Source organism: Falco peregrinus, chromosome 1 (assembly GCF_023634155.1).
Source record: "Falco peregrinus isolate bFalPer1 chromosome 1, bFalPer1.pri, whole genome shotgun sequence".
In the NCBI taxonomy this organism is placed as follows: domain Eukaryota; kingdom Metazoa; phylum Chordata; class Aves; order Falconiformes; family Falconidae; genus Falco; species Falco peregrinus.
Genome location: NC_073721.1, coordinates 25407215 through 25432822, shown reverse-complemented (window position 1 = coordinate 25432822; position 25608 = coordinate 25407215). Strand labels below are relative to the sequence as shown.

The 25608-nt window shown below is 43.5% G+C and overlaps 2 protein-coding genes across 2 annotated transcripts; both read left to right on the top strand.

The window, feature by feature from the left end:
* The first annotated feature begins 3411 nt into the window (after positions 1-3411).
* LOC101911932 (putative lysosomal acid lipase/cholesteryl ester hydrolase) lies at positions 3412-17494 on the top strand. The gene is made up of 9 exons (XM_055805449.1): positions 3412-3771; positions 5455-5575; positions 9357-9555; positions 9955-10064; positions 10681-10817; positions 12238-12384; positions 13552-13623; positions 14702-14773; positions 15532-17494. Exons 1-9 carry the CDS (start codon positions 3667-3669, stop codon positions 15763-15765), a joined length of 1197 nt encoding a protein of 398 aa, XP_055661424.1. The 5' UTR covers positions 3412-3666; the 3' UTR covers positions 15766-17494.
* A 1839-nt stretch (positions 17495-19333) lies between these two features.
* Positions 19334-24851, top strand: CH25H (cholesterol 25-hydroxylase). Its single transcript, XM_005238918.4, has one exon. The coding sequence runs from the start codon at positions 23445-23447 to the stop codon at positions 24270-24272; it is 828 nt and encodes a 275-aa protein (XP_005238975.1). The 5' UTR covers positions 19334-23444; the 3' UTR covers positions 24273-24851.
* Positions 24852-25608: the final 757 nt, after the last annotated feature.

Here is a 25608-nt window from a genome sequence, read left to right as displayed (position 1 = left end):
TAAGTAACATCACAGAACCTCTCTCCATTCTTGATTCCATTCTGTTTTCAAATGTGAGAGCATATTGCTAAGAAATATGTTTAATTAAATACTCTCTAATGTCCTTTCATAATTAATATCTGTAGGATTTGAGGGGTGTGTCGTTGTTGTCCACCTCCCACCCCCCTTTATAGGAATGAGCAACTAAAATTGCATAATAATAATAAAGTAACATTAAAATGCAAAATAATAAAAATTCCTCATAAGGCTTCTCTTTGTTCCTGGCATATGACAGTGTCAGCTCCCCTCCTCGTTTTTTGTGAGGCTTTTAGTGGAGAATGCACAAGGTTGTCACTCTGTCCTAACAGGCCAGAAAGTCACTTATATCAAACCTCATTATCACCTCGGAACTGCTGCTGCTGCCATCATGTTCAACCTCTGCAACTACAGACAAGAATTAACAGTATCCCATGTTTTTATTCATAAATTTATATAATCTCTAACTGCCAATTTGTATGTTTTCAAGAATTTTGGGTGCTGGCTTATAAACGTTTATCTTCTGTGGCATGAGCAGTCTGTTTGCCCACCCTCACAAGTGTCTAGGAAGCATCTGCAGAGGGCAGAGTGAAGCCCTGGATCTGGGAGCAAGCTGCTGCTCCTGCGGGTTTGGCGGGGTCATGGCTCTGCCTCGAGATGCTGGGGGGAGCCGGGGCCACCCCAAAGCTGCTGGGCAGCACTCACTCCAGGAAGGCTCCCGGCATTGTAGAGGGCTTCAGCCTGCAATGGAGTGAATTCCCAGTAGGCAGTGACTCTTCATGACAACACTGTCTTTCGCCTTCTTTCTCTTTCCCTTTCTTTTAAAAACAGACACGCATACAAGAACTTCTCGTTTCTGCAGTAAGTTGGAGAGCCTTAGTACACTCTCCCTCCTCTGTGCCTCACTTTAGTGGTTTTTGTTGGGTGTGGGTGGGTGTTAGACCTGATGTTGGGGAGCTCGACAAAGGTTAATACAGCTACTACTCTGAGTAGCATGCAATGTTCTAGCAATCAAGGATCTCCTAAGTGGTGAAAAGAGGCAACGAACTGGGTAGGAAAAAGGATTAGGGTATCTACACAGATTGATATATTTTATGGAAAATAAAGTTGCAAGTACCTGTAGAAAAAATTATTTAAAAGGTTTCTGCAAGGCCAAACCCAAATATGGAAACTAATGAGTCACTATGTTACTAAGTACCTACCCGTTTCTTGTCTCTGCCTCTATCCCTGTGCCTGTTTTCCTTGGTACCTAGCCTGGTACATAAAGGAAAATGCAGGACTTCTCCTTCTGGAATGCAAAAATTTGCCCTAGTACCCATATTTGTAAAAATTTGGTTGCATCTATATGCTTTAGTTTGATGCAAATGCCTGTTGACTAAAATACGTGGAGGGAAGTGCTTCAAATAGAGTAAGTGAAAAGAATGGTTATGCAATGCCTTTTTGCAGCCATCTTGTACCTCACTGGGCACAGAGCAGGGAAATTCAGAACACTTCTATAGCCCTGCTGCTTTCACTTCAGGGAAAGCTGCAGCTGGGCTGGCCGGTGTCAGGGGGAGCTGCATTGCACAGCAGCAAATGCAAGAGCTTTTTGGAAAACACTTGTCCAGAAGTGGGCTGGAAACAACAACTGCATTCATATTTAATACAAAGACTTTGTTTGCTTGACTGTTCTGTACACGTACAAGAATAGGGAATGGTTTAAAAAATATCTACCCATTTTACAGAGAAAACTTGTATCTGTAAATTTCATTGGAGCTGAAATGGATACCTGCTCACAAAGAATTCTCCCCTGGTATCATTAGCCCAGCCAAACATTTGCCTGAAATGCAGTTTTCGTCATTAAAATAATGTAAATTAACTATGCCATAGTAAATGACAGGATAGCTTTAAATATCCTATTTTAGGCTGGTTTCCATTTATCATACAATTACTGTGTCAGACTGCAGCAGCTGTGGCACTTTATAACTTGCGGTTTCCTCTAGGGGGGAGGGGTACCCTGCAATTAATTTGACAGAAGCCCCAAGGGACTCACTGAGCAGGATTTTTGCCGCCCAAGTTCTGTAAGACCAAACAACCCTAGGAACTGTGACCCAGGAATGCAAAGGGTTTCATAGTGTTACTGGTACTGAGCGATGCATCCATGTATCAAAACAAGGGGATGCTATGAAAACTTCAATGATTTTTCAATTAAAATCTTAATGCTTTCTAAATAAACAACATTTCTGTTCTTGACACGCTCCTGCTCTACTACTGTGTATTTTGTATCTGGTTTCTGCGTTATTCTGAGGATATTACTAGGGACTCGGACCTGGTAACACGAGTATTTATATTGTAGGACTGAATTTGGTCCAAGTTTTTGCAAGCCTGGCCACACGTGCCCCTGACCACAGACGTGCTTCTCTGGGAAACTGTGGCTCTGCAATGCAATGCCAGTTCACGGCCTCGGAGCATGAAAATGAAACAGGTTTGCAAGAAGCCGTGTTGATAACCCTGCCGGAACGGTGTGCCGGCATGTAACTTAAGCCCAGCTGTATCAGGTCTGATGTATTTAGGCTGCGCTCAAAGATGATGGAGAGATGATCTATTCGCCTTGAGAATAACAGCGCCTGCAGACGAGGCTCTGCAGTCCCTAGGCGGGACGGGCTCTGGCCGAGGCGCAGGTGTCCCGCACGCTGGGAGGCATCGCGGGGGGCTCCCGCGGCGGGGGGTGGTGTGTGGTGTCCCGCGGCGGGGGCGTGCTGGGCGAGGCTGCCCCCCTGCCCCGCGGTGGGCGAGCCCTCCCGGGGGCGGCGGCGGGCGGCGCGGCGGCACCGGGCCGGGGCGGAGCGGAGCGCGGGCGGCACCGTGAGGGGTCTGGGGGCTTCGTGGAGATGAGCAGCGGGCGCGGAAGACGAGGGCGGCTGGGCAGCACAAATCGCCGGGCGCCGTTCCGGGCGCCGAAAGGTTTCCGCAAATGGTGTCCGCTGGGGAGGGGCGGGGGGAGAACTACACAGCTGCTGCGAGAGCCGCGCTGAATCGCAGTGGCTCGGGCGGCTCCAGGCCGCGCACCCCCGGGCCGCCGCCGGGCGAGGGGAGCCGGTGGCGCGGAGCGGCAGCAGCGGCGACCCACAGCCGCGGGCTGCGCGGGGCTGGGCGGCCACCGCCCCCGGGCCGGCTCCCGCCCCGCGGCGCCCGGCGGGGTGGGGTGGGCCGGGCGGCCCCTGCCGCCGCCGATAGGCCGCGCCGCATCGCCTGAGCGCCGCCGCCGGCCTAGCGCCCGCCTCCCGCCGCGCCGCGCTCACGCGGGGGCACGGGCTGGCCCGGGCGCGGCCGCAGCAGCTCCCGGCCGAGGGCGGGCCGTGCGGCCCCCGGGCTGCTCCGCCGGGCCGCGGTCGCCCGCGGGGGGAGGCGCGAAGGGGTGCGGGACACGCCCGGGCGCCCGGCCCAGCCCAGCGGCGGCGGCCGCGCTCGCTCCGCCGCTCGGGGCTGGGCAACGCCGCCGGCCCGCGGCTGCCTCCCAGCCGCTGACGGGGCCGCGGCCACCCCCGCCCCTGTCACGCGGTCCCGTGCCGGTGGCCGCGCACGGCGGAGGCGGCACATAAACCTCGGCGGGGCCCGCTTGCCGCAGCAGCGCCGCGATCCGCTTTGCGGGAGCCGTCCCGCAGCGCCAGGATGCGGGGCCTGGTGGTCGCCGGGTTCCTGCTGCTGAGCTTCGCCGCGCCGGGCGCGCCCGTCAGAGGGAGGAGGAACGTGGACCCCGAAACGAACATGAACATCGTGAGTGGTGTGGTGTGGCGGGGCGGGACCGTGCCCCAGCCTGGCCACCGGCTGCGGCGGGCGGGGAACGGAGCCGGACGGCTGGGCCAGGCGGTGCCGGGCGCCCCGGCGCTGGGCAGCGGTCAGCCGGCTGCTCTTTAGCCCCGCTGCTCGCGTACGTCGCGTTTTCCTTCCAGGCTCTCTGCGGTCCCCTGTTGTTCATCTTTTTCTCGCGTATTTCTGCTCCAGACCCGCGTTCCCCGCTCCAGCCGGGACGCCGGCTTTCTTGGCTGCCGGACAGGGCATGTTCATGAGGCGCGCTGGCACCGCGCACCCCCGTTCTTCACCGCTGCCTTCCTGCCCATTTGGCATTGACTCTCTCAGCTTTACACTTCTGCTGCAACAGCCAAGTCCAGAAACCATTGGCTGTTTGTAACTGGTAGTAGCTGCTCATTCCTCTGCCCGGTATAAACTGTTGTTTTCTCAGGCACACGATTAGATACTTTGAGCTAGAACTGCTTGAGGTCCATGAGTAAAGAAGTGCTTGGGTTGTCAGTATAATCTAAATACCGTTTTGAGGACTGAAAATGGTCATTTAGTCTGAGACTAATAGCATTTGATTGGAATTTAGCCTTAAAATAATTTTGGAATGTTAATGTCACTATGAATGGTTAAGGATATATTAAAAAGAAATAGCATGTCTAATTAAACGCTTCTTCTCATCCTTGCCCAGCAGCCTAAGAGTAGAACTCTGACCACATCTTGCATTGCTTACATTTTTCTCAGGGCATGGCTGGTGTCATAAACCCAATTAAATGGCAAGTTCTCTGCCTTAATGGAGATGTATCAAATGAAAATAACGTAAGATGCAAGAGATGGGAGATAAACCCATTCATGAAATCATAGTATTAAGCAAGTACAGGGTTTTTCTTATTATTTTCTTGTTTGGCTTGGCAGGAAAGTCATTTAAAAGGTCTGCAACAGACATAAGTTTGAGAGGAGTGACTAAGAATTGGCACATGAAACTACAAGCTGAGGTAGCAGTATTAGCAGCTTGCACATGTGAAGAGTGTGACCTTAGTGTTTTAAAGCTTCTGTGTTTGTGATTCATTTGTTGTCTGAACATGCTTGTGTCCTCTGTATAACAGAGAATTTAGCATAAGGTTCAGGTATAAACCTGAAATGTTTTCAAAGAAGACTTTTCCCTTTGGGAGAGATTAACTCTTCTTTCCTTCTCTTCTGTGTGCCGCTGTGGTGCCAGTGGCTTTTTGCTGTCCTCACTTGTTTGTTAGTGGAGGATACTGCTTTTCTCAAGAGCAGACAGTTTCAATGTTTGCCTGCCAAATCCACATCTTGGTGTTTTGCCCTATTATCATAATCTCCTTTTCAGCACTTCAGTCTCCTTTCTTTCTCACTGTAAGCAGCATGTGAGTAACTAATATGACAGCGGATGGGGACAGGCTAGGGAGCCTTCCCATTTTCCTAGGTAAGGTTTGTGCTCTGGCTAGTTCCTGACTCTGTACTGGGGTAGGTCTCATAAGAAAACCTGTCTGCATCAGGCGGGCAGATGGTATGGCACATTCCTACCACATCCTTTAATTTCACATGGCGGTATTTGGAAGGAACCTAAAATACTTTGCACATGTTAATGAACTGAGGAGTCTGGCAGCCTGACTCACAAGGTGGCTTCTTTTTTTTCTTCAGAGTCAAATTATTACCTTCAGGGGATACCCTAGTGAGGAGTACGAGGTGACAACAGAAGATGGGTATATCCTTTCTGTTAACAGAATTCCTTATGGCAAAAAAGGCAGTGAGAGGAGTCAAGGTAAGGTTTATGTCTGCTTGGAAAAATGGGAAGTCATGAAAAAACTCTCTTTTGATTTATACAACTTTTGCTTCTGTAATAATCCAGGAAAAGATTGAAGACTGTATGACCTATGCAGTTAGAATGTTTTATAGGTGAATGTTACGGCCAAAGTAGCTTAGACATATGTGGAGTGACTTGGGTAAAGGAAGGGAGAAGGGGTTAGAAAGCTGTTGTTTCCTGGCATTGCCTTTTCGTGACATTAATACAAGTCCTTCCTTGTTTGATTTTTGTGTATTTTTTTTTAAGGGAATGAGAGGCCTGTATTTTCTGGGAAGTCAGAAATAAAGGTTGAGATTTGTTGGGTTCATTTTAAAAGTTTAAGTCATAGAGTTTCTTGGAAAGAGATTGATTGTAACATTGTTGAGTTATTTCAAAGGCCATTTTAAAAAAATGAATATTTATAACAATTAAGTTTGTTAAAAATGTGTGAGCATTTTCAGAAGTACAGGCAGTTCACTTGCCTCTTCTGGTAAAATATAACTAAACTACAAGAGTTCCCACTAGAATGTTCACAAAATAGTTACTGCCTGATTTCTACATGAAATAAGAATTTGTTTGTTAATTTTAGTCTTGCTGAAGCTCCCTTTGCAGTAAGGTACAAGACAGACCAATAATGCATGCTACTGGTGCGTCATATTTTACACAGCTGCTTAAATAGGTAAAACAATATAGTAAGATAAAATCCCTTCAGAACTTCTTGTGTACAATACATTTAAAATATATATTGCAAATTAGAGTGTGTAACAGGTAGTTGACAACAGTCAGCGCAGACCAGGTTGTTTTATGGATGTGATTTGATAGGGGACTGGCAGGAGCATTGGCATATGCCGCTAGAGCACTGTTACAAGCTGTAAGAAGTACTGTGAAAGCTGGTATAAAACCATGAAAGGGATGCAGGGGCTGTACAGGTGAGGAGGTGGGGAAAAGGAAGGCTAGGGGGAGTGTAAGCTGAACTTAAAGGAATGATACACGCAGAGGTTTTTGCGAGGACTGAATGTGGAATGCTTAAAAAATGGGACACTGCGTATGGAATTAACAGTTTATTTGAACAGTAATAGTGAATTTGCCATCAGTCTTGTCACCACCCCTTAAAAAATCCTGCAGACAATCACGTGCATACAGCAGCAGCCTGTTTGCGTAGAAACTGTACATATTCTTAGAACCCTTTGGATTGAAAAAAAACTAGAATGAAAGTTAAATACATGGAGCTCAAAAGAAACCAGTGATTGTCCTATAGCCTTGGGTGTGAACAAGACCTGTGGAAAAACACTCTCCTCTGCCAAAGGCCAAGCAACAGTCTTCCTGACCTTATCTGTTCGTTTTGTGTGAGTTAGGATGTTTGCGCTGTCCGCTGTCTCTTACAGGGTGGGTGTGTAAAGATCAAGGCACGAACAAGGCCAGTCTAACCTGGCAGGTGTATTTGTATGTAAGAATTTCAGAGAAGCCCACAGGACAAAGACAGGTTGCCTTTGTACCTGTTGATTTTGTTGAATCCTTCATCGGTGATATAAGCAAACACAAGTTTCCTGACCTGTGGGAATTCTCCACATTCCCCTTGTTACACCCTCGACCCCAAATTCATGTTTTGCAAAGTGCTTTAATTTTAAAAACAAGGATTACTGAGCATATTTGGGCGAGTATGATCTCCTAGAAGAATGAAGATTTCAAAGTTCATGTTGATCTTAAGTCTTTATAGACTTGGTATCTTTTCTCAGAAAGATACCAATGATGTGTTACTGCTGACTTAGCGTATATATGTCATAATTCTTTTGCAATACCTGCATAAAGTGAATAGGATCCCTTGTAATTATGTATCACATGATGTTTTGGAACAAAACCTACAGTTCTTCAGCTAAGAAAAAAAAAAGGAGGGGGGGAGGGGGAATGTCTGGAGAACCTAAAAGCAAAACATCAATGATTTTTGGTTTTAGTATTAACTAAAAATCTAAAGCAACCGCATAGCATGGGTAAGAAGGGCATGGAAATAAGTCTGTCTTCATCTTCTTGGGGGTGCGGTGAGAAGAACAAACTGTTCTATAACAGAAAGGGTAGTTTAAGGACCTACCTTTCTTATTCCCCTTCTGGGGTTTTGGGGATCAGATGTGACACAGTTATTATTGTCCAAGTCAGTTTGTCATATGATTGTGCAGTCCATGTGCAGATCTGGTGACTGCTTGGGAAGGTGAAGAAGAACTGGCAGAAATCGGAGGCTAATGGGAGAAGAGAAAGCATTAAAGCAGTTATCCCCTTCCTACATTATGAAACATGCAAGTAGCAGCTTGAGGAGAGCCTGTTCTTCAAAAAATGAGAAGTTGGTTGGTCTGAGTTTAGTAAAAGGGAAGGCTAAAAACTAAACTAAAAGTGAACACTACTGAAAAGGAATGTAATGTTAGGCTTGAAAATCCTGCACTCTGTTTATAAGACAATGAAGTATTATTGCAGCAGAGCAATCAGATGTGTTGAACTGTACTGTCTCCAATGCCAATTTGGCACTGCTGGAGATTTGCTCTGGTTGCAGGGACAGTATGCCACGTGGGTTTTTTAAAAAAAATGGAAAAAGCAGGCACTGGAAAGGTTCCTTGTCACAGGTATAAAGGTTGCCAGCAGGGAGGAATATTGCTAATTTGGATTTTGGAACTCGGCCAACATTAATGGACATGCCCTGGAATGGAGGGTGTAGGTGACTGAAACAGTTGTATTTGGGCTGTTTTGCTGAACGATCCAAGTCTAAATTATCAATGGAGGAAGTATTGCGTGAGTTAGTGTTGTGGTAGAATGATGTGTCATTGGAGGAGGTAAATTCCTGAGTAATCTCTGGCAGTGAGGTAAAGTTACCATGTTATCGGATTTCAGTTATTAAAGCAGGAAAAAAACCAAAACACCTGTGCAACTGCAAGGTCCAGAGACAGATCTTTGGATTTTCTGAAGGTCCTGTTCCTCCTAAAGGATTATATGTTAATTTACTTTCTTTTTGTAGAAGCAGGATTCTTCAAATTTTTTTTTAATCTGTATTTGACATAAAGGTGTCATTGCCCTTTTCAGGATGGGGAAGTCAGGTGAGAGCCTTCCTCAATTCCACCTGGGTCTTGTCTGTGGTTCTTTTGATTACTTAAGTCAGGGGGAGAAGGTCCTTTAAAACATACATTGCCTTGTTGGCTACTGCTCTTCGTGTCCTGCTGCTAGAGCTTTAGTAATGGAAAGGAGTCGCATACAGACAATGTCAGTACCAGTTGCAGAGATTTCCACAGCTCTGCACCCTAGTTTGGCATTGTCTTAACCGTAAAACAAAGATCTCAGTAGCACATATTTGGGAATGCCTTCCCCAGGCTTAGGGGCATAAGTAGTTCAGCTGTCTCTGTGTTGGGGCCACTTTGCTGAGTATTTATGAGCTAGAACCAGTTGTAAGGGCTACCTGTATTTTTCTTGTAGCTTTTGCTTTTCTTGTGTTTGCTTATTGTACATTTGCTGTCTGTTTTGAGCTTCAAGGAGTCTTTTGCTGTAGTTAGGAAACTAACAAGATGCTAGTTTAAAATTCTTAATGATAAAAAGTAGCTTTTTGTGAAAACACAAGATTTAATGGCACTGTGCTAAGATTAGCAATTTATATAGTATATTAAATCAAGTAGATTAGATATTCAAAGTGCAAATCTAAAGCAGGCTTTCAATAATTCACTTGAATTCTTCTTAGGCATTCAATTCCAGATGAACAGGAATATAGAGTAAACGCTTTATTTTTCAGGTCCAAGGCCTGCTGTGTTTCTGCAGCATGGTTTGCTTGCAGATGCCAGCAATTGGATCACAAACTTGGATTACAACAGCCTGGGCTTTATGCTGGCGGATGCTGGGTATGATGTCTGGTTGGGAAACAGCAGAGGGAACACATGGTCCAGGAAACATACACACTTCACAGTGAAGCAAGAAGAATTCTGGGTTTTCAGGTATCCTCATCTTGCTAGAGAAACTAGACGTGCTGTTTGCAAGCAGGCTGCTCTTCCTCTCTTTGCCTGTCTTCTCAGTTCAGTCATGTTGTGAAAGTACAAGATATTTTTTTTCCTGGTTGCATGTACTGTCACATCTGTAGGGACAGTAAAGGGGAGTTTTATGGTCAGTTTAGTGTCCTGAGACAGCCCTCGTAGGTGGTCAGTAGAATGTTAATTGCTTTCACTGGTGCTTGATGTGAAGAGTCAATCACCAGTGTTCAGCTTCATCCAAAGGAAGCTTTTCTTTATGTCCAAACAACTGCTCTGCAGTGCATTAAAGCTCTGCGCAGCTGTTCCACAATGATAAAGTTACTGACTTTACAGAAAACAACTGACTTCTTCCTCTTTGCTTTGTAGCTTTGATGAAATGGCCAAGTATGACATTCCAGCCTCAGTGGACTTTATTTTGAAGAAGACTGGCCAGGAACAAGTATTTTACATTGGCCATTCACAGGGCACCACAATGGGTATGTGAAGAGATGCATTTGGTAGAATATATTGTGTTTGAAATGGTATCAAGTTCCACATAGGTGGTTTAATGATGAAAAAACAGGGCTTTTGAAATCTACTACTTCTGGTTTTTTAGCTGCTTCATGAAATACTAAACATTAAAATGAAAAGACTTAACCTTTCTGTGTTTACATAAATTGGGAAGCTGTTGAAATGAAAATTGGTCAGTTAGCCAGCAGTACAGTTCCTATTGCAATAAATTGATGAACTATGCATAATTAGAATTATCAGACATGTAGAATAAAAGATTCCCATCTCCAGAATATTTTGCTTATGTAGGGCCTGGCTCAGGTGCTTTTAGAGCTGCAAATAGAAAGAGCTAGAAGAGTGTTGAGTTAGTTACCATGAACTTGTTTTTCAGAAGAAAACAATCCTTCTGACTTGCCACATTTAATTGGTGTTCTGTAGTAACTAGATCAGTTTACAAATCTAAACTGGTCCTAGATACAACAAACTATTAATGTAAAAATACTTTTGCACGCTTTCTCTTAGATTTTATAGAATCACTGCTAGGTAAAATTCTCATCTAACTTGTGTCAGTGAGGTGGTTAATTATTCTCATATTGTTTACAGCTTTCATTGCTTTTTCAACTTTGCCACAGCTGGCTAAGAAAATCAAAATGTTCTTTGCCTTGGCACCAGTAGCTACAGTCAAGTTTGCCACTAGCCCTCTGGTAAAACTGGGAGTGTTTCCTGACCTGCTACTCAAGGTTTGTATTTGAGTGTAAATGTTTTAAGCCAGATGAGGGGTCCTCCTTTCTAGTTGAAAACAGCATAGCAAAGAATGTTAATAGCTGTGGATTAGTGAGTAACATACTGGATGAGAATACTAGGCCAGTTTTTTCATAATAATGCTGTGGAAGGTCAGCAGTGGCTTCTCTGGGTTTATTGCTGTCTAATAAGGCAATTTGCATCCGTTTAAAGTAGTAATTATTTTTTTCCGTGTACATGTTTCTAGAATTTAAGCTACAGAAATCACATGACTAATTAAATAGTTGGTCTGTTTTAGAAGTCATATGATAGCTTTATACAGAATACTTCTGCATTGTCATGAACTTTAACAGATTTGTTTCACAATTAACGATTTAGCATTGGAAGAGGATCCTTCAGGGGGTGATAAAGAGCAGCAGCTTTATATAGATGCTGTGATTCATCCTCTGGAGGAGTTTACCTTTCCCCTTTAACATCAAAGGGAATGTAGGCAGACTGGCAGGCTGCATAAAGTGCCTGAAGTCAGACATGGTGGTCATCCTGCTGGTTTTTAACCGTCACTTTTCCTTCCACCACCCATGGAGATTCCCACACACAGCTGTTTGTTCTGTGAGATAAACCCTTCTCTAATGTACCTTGTACATATTTAATGGGTGTCTGTTGGCATTACTAGTTCTCCGCTTCAAAGGCAGTTAACATAAAAGCGATACTAGCAATTGTGGTCTCCTGTTCCTCACGTAATGAACTTTGTCTAATGACATTAGCAGGAGATCAACGCCCTGTGCAGTTGTTCATGTTGTGCTGAAGAACTTGATTCTCATGATGACATGCAAGAAACTGGAGTACGGAAGTACATGACAGTGGCAAGCCCATGAGTCAGTTGTACCTTTAAAAAGCTGTCACTTTTAAGGAAGTTCTTAGTGGGCCATTTTCAAATCCTTGGCTGTTTTAAAAATACCCATCAGGAGGAAGTAGCGACCACAGGTCATGAAACTTGTTTTTCTCCATGGTTTGAAGAAAGGAAGCTGCAAGTACAAAGCCATTTAATATTAACAGACACAACTTAACATATTTTAGCCTTAACCAGTTTTGATGACAAGAAGCTGTACAGTATTCCTGTAAAATGCTGAATTCAAAATTTATTTGAATTTGAGGTTAAGCTTGGAGTTCTTGAAAGATTGTCCCAGTTCCCATGTACTTTTTGTGGGGCTAATGGACTGCATCATTTGTAGCAGAAGCACTAACCGTCTTCCCCTTGAGCTGTAAACAAGGTTGATAAGGAGATAAATCATTTTCATATGACATACTTGTCACCAGTGCAAATGGAAATAATAGCCTCAAGAATGCTGTAGTATAAAATCTAAATCCAGGTAATTCTGTACAATTACATGTTTGTCCTATGTGTTTGTTATTTTGTAGGACATGTTTGGAAAGAAACAATTTCTCCCTCAGAATTTTTTGCTGAAGTGGCTTGCTACCCATGTTTGTACCCACAGAATACTCGATGACCTTTGCGGCAACCTGTTCTTTCTTCTGTGTGGTTTTAATGAGAGAAACTTGAATATGGTATGTTCTAGTGTCTTCTAATAGCTAAGTTATGAACTCTAACCTAGTATTGGCTGCATATCACTGTACTGATAGTCCTTTACATGTAATTAGAAAACTAATGCTGCTTTCGCCATACTGAGTTTGGATGATTATCTTTCTTTGGTATAGATTAATTGCCCAGTTGGGATGCATAGAATAATGTTGTAAAATGTTACTGGAAAGCTAAAATATGTTATTTTAGATCTGTTGGGGAAGTGAATTAATATGATGGTGCAAGTATTTAATTCCTTTTGCAAGGAAGTGAGGAATAAAGATACAGTTTTCAACCTTTTTCAAGAGCACTGTTGAAGTGTTCTGGTCTTTTGATGGATGTGTGCAATTATTTTCTCTGGGACCAATTTCTGACCCTGCTGATGTCTTTTGGAACTCAGACCATAGGGGAAGCCTTCTTCATAGTACTTAGTATCTAAAAGCTAGTTAACAGCAGCTGGCGTGAGACCGCCTTTTTTCATAATGCTTCTTAAAAGTGTTGCTGACACCCTGTGGTAACGAGAAGGTGATACCTGTTTACACGCAGGTGGATGAAGGTTGAGAATTTTTTATTGCAGTGAGATAGGATTAGCATTATTTTTTGTCACTATTCTGTGTACAAATGTGTGCCTTTTTACTTTGTATCAAGGTGAAAGTGCGGGGGTTTTATGTTTTCTTGACCAGCACATACAGTTTTCATGGGTTTAATGGTGGATATCTTTTTTTCTGCCAGGATTTAAGTTCCCCCTGGGTATTTTGTACTTCTAAACTCAAAGTGTGTGAAGTTCTGGATCTTTAGACTGACAGCTACTAGTTTAGATGTAGAATAATGCAAGGTTTCTGTGGAGGTCCATCTAAATCTTAGTTAACGTGCTTCCAATTCTTACAATACTAGCACTTCAAAAATATATTAAGCATTTTTTATGTATTCATAAGGGGTAGCATCATTATTTTTAAAGTTCATCTGTGAAGTTCTGTGGTTAATTGTAATTTAAACATTTGAAACTTTTACCTCATCTGTATGTATGGCTCCAGTTAACTTTTGTTTATAACTGTTTTAAGTAGAATGGAAAATTTTGTTAGTTGTTCAAGAAGCAATAATGGGTAGAACTGCTGCACTGTGAGGAGTAAACCATGTTAATTATCTTGTTGCAGAGCCGAGTGGATGTGTATTCAACACACTGCCCTGCGGGGACATCTGTACAAAACATGATCCACTGGAGCCAGGTAGAGTTTCCAGAATCTAAAATCTCCATGACTCTCACTTGTTTGTAGAATATTGATGCCTTTGATATTTAAATGGAATAAAATGCCAAAATATACATGCAGCATAGCCCAAGTGAAATTCCAGAGCTGCCAATTATCAGAATGGCAGCTATTCACTGCAGCTGCTTTGGTAATAGTGGCTTATGGTGGCTCAGTTCCTCCCCTGTTTCTCTGAAGATACGCTAACTGTGTACTTCATGCCAACAAATAATACAACAGAATAACTTAATTTAGAGAGATGCTGTAACAAGTATTTGCTCCCTTTCAGCAAACCCTGTTTTGATTACAAGTTATATTTTTAACCAGTGAAAAGCAGCAGGCTTTCTGTCCTGTTCTATTCTGTTGGACTTAATTTCATATTTTATTAGTATACTTTGAATTTCACCTCAAGGCACAGTTTCATGTCTGTGATGCTTTTGTGCCTGAAACTTGCTCAGCATGCTGACAAATAAGAGAAGACGTTTGCCAGGGAAGCAGCGGTCAGTGCTACTTGTGATCTTGTAGCTGGACTTGGTCGCGATTCAGAAACAATCCAATCTCCTGTACATAGCTGTCTAAGTGTGGGCTCACAAAGAGATTTGTGAAGACTTCCTTCTCCTGCCCCCAGATCCCTGTTAATATAGAATTTAGTTTCTGAAAAGAATAGGTGGTAAATCATACACAGATTAGACTTTCTAAGAAAGCTCCACGCTGTATTCATATACGTTTAGACAACAAGGTAAATATTTCAGAAGTAACCGTGGAGCTGTCACATCTTTGCTTTGGGTACACTGAACTGTTTTCTTTAATCTTTCCTGCCATTGCTATGAAAGAGTGTGAAATCTTGAGGGGCAAAGTCTAATGGTATTGAAAGGTAAATGTTTCCCACCCCTGTGATACTCAACAAAGCAGTGACACTTGTCATTGTTAATACTTGGTATTTCACTCTTCTTGTGTCAGTTGCCTTTGCCAGTTCTCCAGATGACTTACACTTTTTTTTCTTATGCCTACAATGGAAGTAGTGTAGTTCTTTGTATGTGTGAATATTTGTTATTTCTAGGCTGTGAAGACTGGGGAACTCAAAGCTTATGACTGGGGAAGCAAGGCTGCAAATATGGCTCACTACAATCAGGTAGATGTCTTTTATGGATATGTTAAAATTGAGTGCCACAAAAAGAGTCCTTGGGCACTTCTCTGGGTGCTGTGTTTATGCTGCATGCTGGAGAGCCACTAGTGTTACCCAGTAACCAGACTGGAGATCTGTCTTTTCTGGGGGGGGGGGGGAAAGGAGGAAAAAAAAAAAAAAGACAGGGTTATCGAGCTGTAAGGTAATCCTAAGTCAGTATGGAGCCCGTGCTTGGATATGACGTTGTGGTGGCACACTGTTTCTTGAGGGGGGTCCTGCCTGCCTAGATCATAAGATCCCACTGCACTGCTCATAATGAGGCATAGACTGTCAATTCATGTGTATTGCTTATCTTCAGCTTGTTTAGTCTCCCCACATGTTTGTTTCTAAATTGCTGTGTGCAATACTAATAACATTTGCCTTATGTCACTTTTGTGACTGCAAAATATTGCAGTATCGTACTTTTAGCATTTGATTAGGGTTCGGAAATAACTTGAATGTGATGCATTCTCTGGGGCTTCTGCTACTCTGCTGTCTTGTAAACTCAAACCACACCTTTACTGCCATGTGTGCTATAATACTGCTGGACTCTTGGAGGTAGATTTTCTATTGAGTCAGGTCTCCATCTCTAGCTGCCCAAGAGAGGAAGGGAAAACGGTAATCTGACACATTCTTTTTGCATTTGCTAGTATGTTACGCTGCAGTGTAGTATCACACTGAAGACTTCTTTCTAATGCTTTTGTTTCTACTTCCCCCCTCCTTAGTCTGCTCCCCCTTTCTACAAAGTGAAAGAGATGACTGTACCAACTGCAGTGTGGACTGGTGGACAGGACTGGCTGGCAGACCCAAAGGATGTTGCTATGCTGCTCACTCAGATCACAAACTTGGTTTACTACAAAAGCATTCCAGAATGGGAACATTTGGATTTCATCTGGGGCCTTGATGCACCTTACCGCATGTATAATGAAATAATTAACATGATTAGGAAGTACCTCTAAACTGACATGGTATTTCAGAGTATTAGTTCACCAGAAACCTGTCTTTTTGGAACAATAATGCTACATTGCTTATTTATGATGCATTTTTAAAATGCCAGCAACAACTACTGAATTGGATTTGTATTTGGTTGTTTTTCTCAGTATTATTTCTCTCTGCTGCAGAAATACTCACTGTATCCTGCTGATTTTGCACACAGTGGCGTGGTACTCAAAAAAAAAAAAAATAATAGCAGTGTGACTGTGCACAAAAGGAGTATGTCATGTGCATATATAAATTTAGTGACATGTCTGAAAGACAAGTTAGTCCATTCAGCAGCTCATGTGCTTGACAATTAAAATGAAAAGTATTTCATTGTGCATAAAACACTGCCATCTCTCAGTATGTTGCCATTTCTGAGTACCTTTGAGAAGTACTCCTTGTATTGCAGTGACCCATTTGGTGCTGGTACTTTTAAAAAGCACTTGGTGGCTTTTTGCTGCATTATTATTTTAGCCATCACATACAAGCTAGCTACATCAGATTACTATTTTATTATTGCCCAGAAGGACTGTAATGAAGCCAGAGAAGATCACCACTGTCAGCTGAAATCTCTTGGTTTGGGACTGATCTATTGCTGCACTTTTCTTGATTTAATGGTGTCCCTGAAGCCTTTCATGTTTCACATTACCAGCTATGGATAAGGATCCTTGTGTACGCTTGCAGATTCCTGGAACAAGAGAAGCGGTTAGAAGAAATACCACTTTTGGTTAGCTTTGTCAATAGGTTGTGACTTTCAAGGAGAATGATGGTAATGTACTCATGGTTTGTTTTCTTTGCACTGACTACTAGAAAACAAGCTCCCCCGGTATACTACTGGCAAGGGAAGAGCCAAAGCATTAATTCTGTAGCTTTAGTGACTTAATTTGCGTGAACTTTTCCCTTAATCATCTGCTGCTTTGAAGATGTGTTTACTTCTTAACTGCTTATATGGTGTTTGCCACCATTATGGTCAGGAACCGTACAACAACCTGGTGAAGCCTGGCAGTATTAACAGCAGTTTCCATTTGTCTCAGTTTCCACTTCAAAATGGGACTAAGTCCCCATTTAATGGGGAAAGGATTCACAGCTGCTTCAGGAGTCTGACTTTGGAGCTGTAATTGTCTGTGGTACAGGTGCCTTGCTGTTTCCATTCACTACGCAGAGGGCTTTGGCTTCTCTGAATTGCACAAAAGTTCCATGCCAAACATAGATGTATGAACAATCTCCAGACTCAGTTACGTCAGTCCAGATAATTTCTGTGCCATGGTTGGATTAAACCCAGATTTCTGTCAGTAATCCTAACGGGATAAAAAGTTTTTTCTATATGGCATAGAAAACAGTGTGTTTTAAACTGAGGCAAACTTCTTTTTTGTAAAAAAATTAAAATAAGATAAAAAAAGCATAAGCCATAAATTAGGGGTTTTTTTGGTTGGGCTTTTGTACTCCTAATTTAGACTCAGGGAATCCTCAGACATTGTTTAAGGAAAAAGTGGTTCATGATATTTCAGCTGCAGTTCCTAGCAGGACCTCTTAAGTTTCCTTTATGTTTGTAGCAGCCGTATTTGCTTCACCTTGCTGTGCTGAAAGGAAGTTTCTCTAGGAGTCCAAAGTGGTTAACCTAGCAGTTGTGGGGGGATGTGATACAGCAACAGCCATGTGCATCATGTTTATTAAGCTTGAGTATTGCAATAAACATGAGATCTGCTTGGAGTTTGGAATGATGGGCTGTGTTTCACTTCTTGTTTCATGAATGTGTGTGAAACTTTGGGACAGAATCTAGGAAGCTGAGTCTGTCACAATTACTCATCCATACAACAAGTAAAATAAAAAAGTAAAATAGCCAAGTAAGTGTCCATTTTACTTTTGTCTTGAAAGAGGTTTTTCCTAAGTCTAAAAGGCCATTCATGTTGTTTTGAGGAAATTCTCTATGACTTTTAAGGAAGGTACCAACAGTGACTAGCTGTTTACAAGACAGAGTCATTTTCTAAGCCTCCAGGTGAGGCTTCTTTCAAGCCACTGGCATGGTAGAAAGTTTCTTGTATCACATTCTTAAACCTTGGGTAATTGGATTGCTTGACAAACTGGTAACCTCATAAATTGCATTTAACCATGTAGTAAGGCAGGGAACTAATCTTTGTCGTGGTATGTTTGACCCAGCTTTTGATCTTTGTCATCTTCAATAATAAATAAGCTCAGGCTGTACCTTTCTGTACATTCTGAATACAGTAGATATGCAGTCAAGATAGCAGGGTGTGATTAAATCCTGCGTGTTGCCAGCTTTGTCAGCTGATGAACCCCCAGTGTGCCTGGAAATAAAGCCAGAATAGCGGAAGCTTTACACAAAAGCCATTATGGAGCTTCTGTGCTTCACTGGAGCATGGCTGAGACTGGGAATTGTGAGCTGCTGTGTTTTCCCTGGCTTGCTAAAGTTACACACGCTGTATGACACAAACTTGGAGAGGTGTCAGTGGAAACAAGTGTGGGAAATGAGACACCCTGAACGTAGAGGAGAAGAGCAAAAGCTTGGTCTGGTAAGAGTGAGCGGTGACGAACGGTACATTTTTCAGAGCAGGTGTTAATGTACTTGGGCCTGTTACGGAGACATCTTTGTGTTATAGGACATATATGATGTTGAAGGTTTGCTGAACTTCAGCTTTGGATCATAAAAAAGTGTAGTAGCATAACAGAGGGCATCAGACACCTTCTGCTGACTTAGTCTGAGCGTTTTGTGATGCAAACAAACTATGCTAGAAATCCAGAAGGAGGTAGTCCCAGTTCGGTTGATGGATTGCCACTCACAGACCTGTGTGCATCTGAAGTAAATGCATGATCCAGGGATTTGACTTAGAGATGTACAAAACAACTGGGCATACAAGGGCTTACGCAGACATAAAGGCAGGTGGTTTTGTCCATGTTGTGCTTGAAAATTGAAAAGGATTTTTTTTATAGTCACCTGTAAGTATATTCACACTGTTTCAGGCAGAAGGCCTAAGGATGGTAGAGTGCGTGCACGTTAGTGGTGCGTACCGAATGATGTACTAGCTCAGTGCAGAGTGTTTGTACACTGTTTAGTGATTCCGTAGGTGGTGAGAACTCTTGACAAAAATTTACACACCAACTCAACACAGAAGTGCCTCAGCATAGGAAGTGGTGGTAAACTTGGGGCCTGTAAAAGAAACAGTTTTGTCAGCTTGGGAACAAAAGAAACCCATTTTCTGTAAATTACTCTTTGCAGTGAATGTATCATAAAAAAAAGGAAATAGGAATACTTTAATATCATGAAAAGCTACAAATGGCTTTAATCTGTAAGACATGAGAGAAAAACCTTGATGGCTGAATAATTTTGCTGATATATAATAAAATGTGGCTCTGGTGGAAGATTTTGCTATAATTAAAGCATTTGTAACGTCTTCTCCCTTTCTTTGATGTCTTATAAAATACGAACTCATGCTGCAGCATCGCTCATCGTGAGCATGCTAATGGCCTCTCTTCTTCAGTAGCCTATTTTCAAATAACTTTATAATATAAACAAAATCATTGAAGTCATCAATTAAATAAAAAATTACAAAGGTTGGGTGGACAGTTGTCACACCTGTAACGTGATTGATTGCCTGAGTCTTATTTTCTGAGGATACTGACCTGAGAAGTGTCTGCATTGCCTCCCGACTCCTCCAGAGACGATGCGTATGTGTTAGTTGCGGAGGATGCGAATCAGTATCTCGCTACTGAATTACGAATTCTGAATGAAAGAATTTTAGGATCTTTTCCTGATGGTTATTATTTTGAAAACTGATCCTGATAACAGCTTGAGAATTAACAACTGGCTTTGCTGGCAGCTTTCTATCTGAGTTTGTTGATTAGACCTTTGCTTGCGCCCCCTTTCCCTGGGGCTGGAGAGGCTGTCGGTGGCGCTTGGCTGGGGAGGTGGAGCGTTGGCGTGAAAATATTTTGATGAACACAGTGCGTTAGTTCTGTTAAGGATGTTGTGCTGAAGCTGAAGTTTTTCATCAGGACTGACGGGGGGAACGTGTGTTCTTCATCCCCAAGCACTCGGTGCAGCCGCGGGCCCAGGGTTCGGGCAGCTCACCAGGGATGCCAGGAGCGGCGGCTCAAGTCCCTTGGGTGGATTCGGATCCTGGGCTTGGGTCTCGGCGTATACCTGACCGTAAGGAGACCATAGGTTGAAAAGACGTAACTACGCAGAGCTCCTTCCCCCCCGCCCCGCCGGTCACCTCCGCGAGGCCTGCGGCAGATCCGTGCCTGCCGACTTTCTGTGCTGCGGCGAAACGGTGTGTGTTTCGCTGTCCCTGCAAACGCGAGCAAACGCTGCGGGCCGCCTCCCGCTAGCTGTAGCGCCGCGCAAACGCTCGCCGGGAAGGTCGCGGCGGGGGGCGGCCCTGTTTGCGCTGCGCTACCGCCGGGGGGCGCCGTTGCGCGCGGAGCGGCCCGTGCGGCCGCGCGCGGGGTCTGGCGCCACCCGCCGCCCGGCAGCGCCCGCGCCTCGCCCCGGCCGCCCGAGTGAGGTGAGCGGGGCGTGAGGGGCGCGGGCCCGGCGTGTCTTCCCAGCGCGGTAACGATTTCCTTTAAAATGAGAGAAGGGGCTGCGTCTGCCTGCCTTCCCCCGGCTGCTGCGGCCCTGGCCGGGCCACCAGCCCGCTTTCCCGGCCCCCTCCTGCGGCAGGGCAGGGGGCTCGGCGTGCCCTGGGGGTGCTGCCTGGCCCCTGGTACAAGTATCCTGCCCTACAGAGGGGGAGGAGAGGAGGAGGAGGAGGGAAAAAGAACTTTTGCCTCTGCTGCCGTGCCGTTAGTTTCAGCGTGTTGATGCCGCTTCTCCCTCCTGCTAACTTTCCCTCATTTTCCTGCCGGCTGAGTGTTTCGCTGTTTACCTCATAGCTTGTACCTAGCGGTGGAGCCTGGGGTAGGTGCTTGCGTCTTGTGCTCATGTGGAATCTATTTAAGACCCTTTGCGGGGCCTCATTCCAAACTATGTGCCCTTCAACCTAAACTCCGTAGCAGTTTTCGAGAGACCCGTTTACAGCCTCACAGCACATGGGAAAGTTTGGCAGCGTCGTCGCTTGAGTGAAAAAAGCTGGGGTCGTGTTGCTGAATTAAGCACAGGCAGGGGTTTGCGTGCGCTTTGTCGGTTCTTCGCGTCGTACCTTGTGCTGACAAAGAAAACCAGGCCCGCGGAGCGGGACGTGCTGAGTGCTGCTCGGTGGCTCTGCCACGCCGCTGGGACGGCGTCTCTGGAGGGCGAGGACTTGCCCGCTCCGATGCATGAGGGTTCGCTTTCCGAGCACACGCACTTGCTGCGCGGCCTCTGTCCCCCTCCGGCGCCAGCCCTGCGGCTCGGCACGGCTCGGCACGGCTCGGCACGGCCCGCCCTGCGGGGCGCCTGCAGCTGCGGTGCGGAGCGCGGGCGGCTGCGCGGCCCCACTGCGGCATGCAGAGCCCGGCTCGGGGCAGCGCCAGGCTCCCAGGTAAGTTCCGCTCACCTTGCTTGGGCTTGCTGATGCAGGGTATACTAGTAAGGGGGCTGTAGAATTCCGTTATTTTTCCTTAAAGGACTTAAATACTTTTCTGTGACCTAATCCGCAGGCAAAATGTCTATTCTTTAAATTTTAGCTTACAGGCTGCGGTGGTTCTAAAACTTCTTGAGACTCACAGGGCTGTTAGGGATTAGTCAGAGGAGTGTCTTCAGGGCAGTTGAACAATTTCTGTCAGTCTTCCTTTAGGCAGATTTGGAATGTGTTATAGAATTCGTTTAGTCCCTGTGTAATTCTAACCGAAAATCACATATCCTGTCTGGGAAGCTTGATTTCTGATTGTACCTACATAAATCAACAGAAAGCATCTCTCACAAAAATATTTTCAGATCCAGATGGTGATTGAGTTACAAATGCATTTTTCATGTCCTTATTGTGAAATGGAGGTCAGGATAGAGTATGATGAGAAGATTGAAATAAAGCTCTTTGATATAGATCCTTATCCATTAGATTAGTGTCTCTCACTGGGTTTTAGTTTCACTACATTCAACAGTCTGAGTTCAAGCTCAAAATTCAGCAGAAGCATCTCACAACAGCAGAGGATCTGAATCTGTTTCTAAAATGCATATGCAATGGGTAGTCTTCGAAGGCCATACCATTCCTGTCTCCAACAAAAAAACTTCTAATTGCCTGAATAATAGCACAGATGTTACCGTTTCAGTAAACTCCTTGAAGTCTAACGAGAGAGCAAAATCTGCGCTTACCTTAAGAGGAGAATCTCTTGAAGAGAAAACATTTGTGACTGAAAGCAAACCTAACTATTGGAAATCCATGCATAGTTCAAAAAAGGTCACTGCTAATTAATTATTCTTAATTATTGGGAGGCAAGGAAATTCTGTCTCCCATTTCCCCCCATCAGGTTTTGTTTCTGAATAGCAAAGAGCTAAAACTGTCTGAACAAGCTAATAAAGTCATCCAGGAAGTTGAGCTCATTTCCAATATTAGAATAAATGCTGTACCTGCAAAAGACGTGAGTTCATAGGAAGCTCGTGGCAAGCTCTGTTTCCGTAAATGTACAAAGCTTTGTTTTTCTTTTTCTAAAAGCACAAAAGAAGTCATGTCTTAGTGGTTAAATGAAAACCTCCGTCATTTACCCCTAAAATTCTTCTGGCAAATTAGAAATCTTGGGAGTCAAGCCTGCTAGCTTCTGCCAGCTGTGTGCTTGCCCATGGCCAAAAGATGATCTTTCAAAGGATATACGTCTAACCAGTAGTGCTTTTAGTTGCATATGTTAGTTTGTTACACGGGTAAAGGATGATTTCCATATCATATTGCTCAAAGAGCTGTGGGGATGTGGACTGAATATTGTAACAATGCAATAATACTTGTGATTAAGTATCTATTTGGAAGCATAATGAGATTTTTACCTTGTATTCATCCCAGCAACTGGGGATGTTTTATTCTTCAAAAGTTGTTGGCTCAGTTTTGCATCTCGTCAAGTCAGGTGGATTTTGCCAGGAAAGGTAGTTACAGGAGCGTAAGGGAAAATAGGACCTCAAAAGTAGATGGAGACGAGTCACAGCAACCACATTTTCAGACTGGAAGCATAGTGTAGGTCTCCTTAAGGTTTTGACTTAGCCTTTTGTATACCCAAGGGATCATTAAGAAAACATGTGTCTGCACACGTCCATCCGTTACCCACCAAACATCCACAGCTCAGACCTGGGGTTTAGATACACATACATCTTCGGTAGCAGTCACATAAAAAAATCCACATTAGGTTGTATTTCCATACTCATAAAGGCAAAAGGCTAACAAAGGATGACACCATTTAAAACTAGTAAGAGAAGCAGCTTTTCAAGTGTGTGGATATTCCTATCCTCTTTCTCTGTATTCCAGTGTTAGAGCTCTGTATTCCAGTGTTAAGAGTTCTGAATGTCTGCTTGTTTTTCTTACCATGCAAGTCTCTCGTAGAGCTCCAGTGATTACCTTGTCCAGCTAGTTCTGTTCTGAGGTTATAATGCATTATACCGCTTCTGTATAACAGGAAAGGGAACTTCCTCTTTAAAGCTACGTATTACTAAGCAAGGAGGATTTCTGATGGGCGGAGTTTTCCTTTGAGCGGGCTAGATAAAGGCTTGCAGGATTTACAGACGTCTCAGACTGCAGTCAGCATGAACTGCAGCCTGCCAGGCAGAGCGCTGCTCAGCCGCCACGCAATGGATGGACAGCAGGACAGGTTGTGCCTTCAGTCTCTTTGGGACTTTGTCACAGCAAAGGAGCCATTGATCAAGTCACCGTTTTTTCCAGTGCTGTTTTCTTTTACAGCATACATGGCTTTCTGTCTTCCATATATTGCACTGGATTTTTTAAGCACCAGGCTACCAAACTTGAGAAAATACAAAATCCAGCCACAGAACTATCCAACTCTTGGAATGATGGTGCCTTGCATTATTCAAAGTGCATATCACCATGTTGTTTTAATCTTCCCAGTGACATTTCTCCACTGGTACTGGAGACCAGTGAATCTACCAGTGATAGCTCCAGAGCTGCCGGAGGTCCTGCTGGAAGTAGGAGTTTGCCTGCTTCTCTTTGATTTTGAGTACTTCCTGTGGCATTTGCTTCATCACAAGGTGTCTTGGCTCTACAAGACCTTCCACAAGGTACATCACAAACATGTGTCAACATTTGCTCTTACTACACAGTATTCCAGTGTATGGGAATTGCTCTCACTGGGATTTTTTGCTGCTATCAACCCGGTGTTCCTCGGATGCCATCCTTTGACTGAAATGATTTTCTTCCTTGTAAACATTTGGTTGTCAGTGGAGGACCATTCAGGATATGACCTTCCGTGGTCAACTCACCGACTTGTGCCTTTTGGTTTGTATGGAGGAGCACCACATCATGATCTCCATCACCTGAAATTCAAGTCAAACTATGCTCCTTACTTCACCCACTGGGACAAACTCTTTGGGACATTCACAGAGTCGCATTCTAATTAAGGATATTTACCTGTGGACAATCTCTTATTTTTTTATGGACTGAACTGGGACATTAACTTTTCAGAAACATGCAGAAGATTGTATATTTGAAGCTGCTTATAAAAGCAATAGCTATTTATAAGAAATCCTCTTAATATATGTGTATTGGTATGTATACTTGGAGCTGCCTATGTTAAATGACTGCAAATGGGAGGAGGGTAAATATCTGTTGCTTAAATTTGTTTGAGTCAAAGGTGTAAGGGAAGCATTAAGAGACATTTTCTCTTCTTTCCTTCTTTCCAGCTTTCATAAAGCATGCATTGTATTACTGTATGATGTTTTATGCATACGCCAGAACAATTATCTTACTGTTGTAGGATGATTTATGATGTAAACAGAAAAGGTACATATCATGGGATTTGTGGAGTTTAATCTGCCAGAGCATATTATTGCACAATGATGTTGTAGAACATTGCTGCCAAACAAATCTAGTTGGCTAACTGTGCAATAATTTCAGTATCTCTATTTTAAGCCTTGATGTTCTGTCTGTTTTTAGTAAAAAATAAATATGGTAATTAAAAAAAATTATATTCCTTTTCATTTTATTCAGTCCTCTGTTCATATTAGGAACAGGCATGATTCCTATTGCATAGGTATAATTTGTTTGAGTTTCAGACTTTTCTTACTAAAATATTGTCATGTTATTGCAAAAGCGAACCATTTACTTTTTCTGCAGAATCACATGTTATTTTTAACTAGTTTTCAATTTGGTAGAAACAGAATATTGAGGAATGCAGTTCAAAAAAGCTGTGGTGAGATTTTATTATTACATTTGTGAGAAGCTTTAATAATTTTCACTGAATTTATGGTGTGAGACCAGAACATTAAGCAGCTTCGTAATAAAGGGGAGTATTGGTCCTTCACAACCACATCGGTTAATGGCTACTTGCATGCAAAAACCTAAATATAAAGGAAAATAAACAGGGTTTCTACAGAATATACGATTATTTCAAGCAGATTTTAGAAGAATGGAATCAAACCTTTCAGGATCCTAACCTGCAGAGCAAACTGGCTACATGTTGCTAGAAGAACAGTTGTATACAGAACATTGCCATGTAGTCACACAGAAGTCACACTGAGAATAAAAAAAAAAGGCATGAAAAGATGCGCAGGTCTCACATGCCTCATTTGGCAGAGATCCACATGGATTTCTTATGTACGCTACACAACATTTTAATGCTTGTAATTTTCTATCATAATGACTCATAAACTTCTCAGGATAGTGATGGGAGCAGAGAAAGTACAAATAGTGTAGAGAGTGTGTAACAAACACTTATGCATCATCATCCAAAAATGT

Bases quoted from the DNA above. Each gene is read 5' to 3' on its own strand.
- LOC101911932 (XM_055805449.1), top strand. From the start codon at position 3,667: ATGCGGGGCCTGGTGGTCGCCGGGTTCCTGCTGCTGAGCTTCGCCGCG. The intron at 12,385-13,551 runs GTATGTTCTAGT...ATCTTGTTGCAG, and splicing joins ATGAGAGAAACTTGAATATG to AGCCGAGTGGATGTGTATTC. The intron at 14,774-15,531 runs GTAGATGTCTTT...CCCCCTCCTTAG, and splicing joins ATATGGCTCACTACAATCAG to TCTGCTCCCCCTTTCTACAA.
- CH25H (XM_005238918.4), top strand. From the start codon at position 23,445: ATGAACTGCAGCCTGCCAGGCAGAGCGCTGCTCAGCCGCCACGCAATG.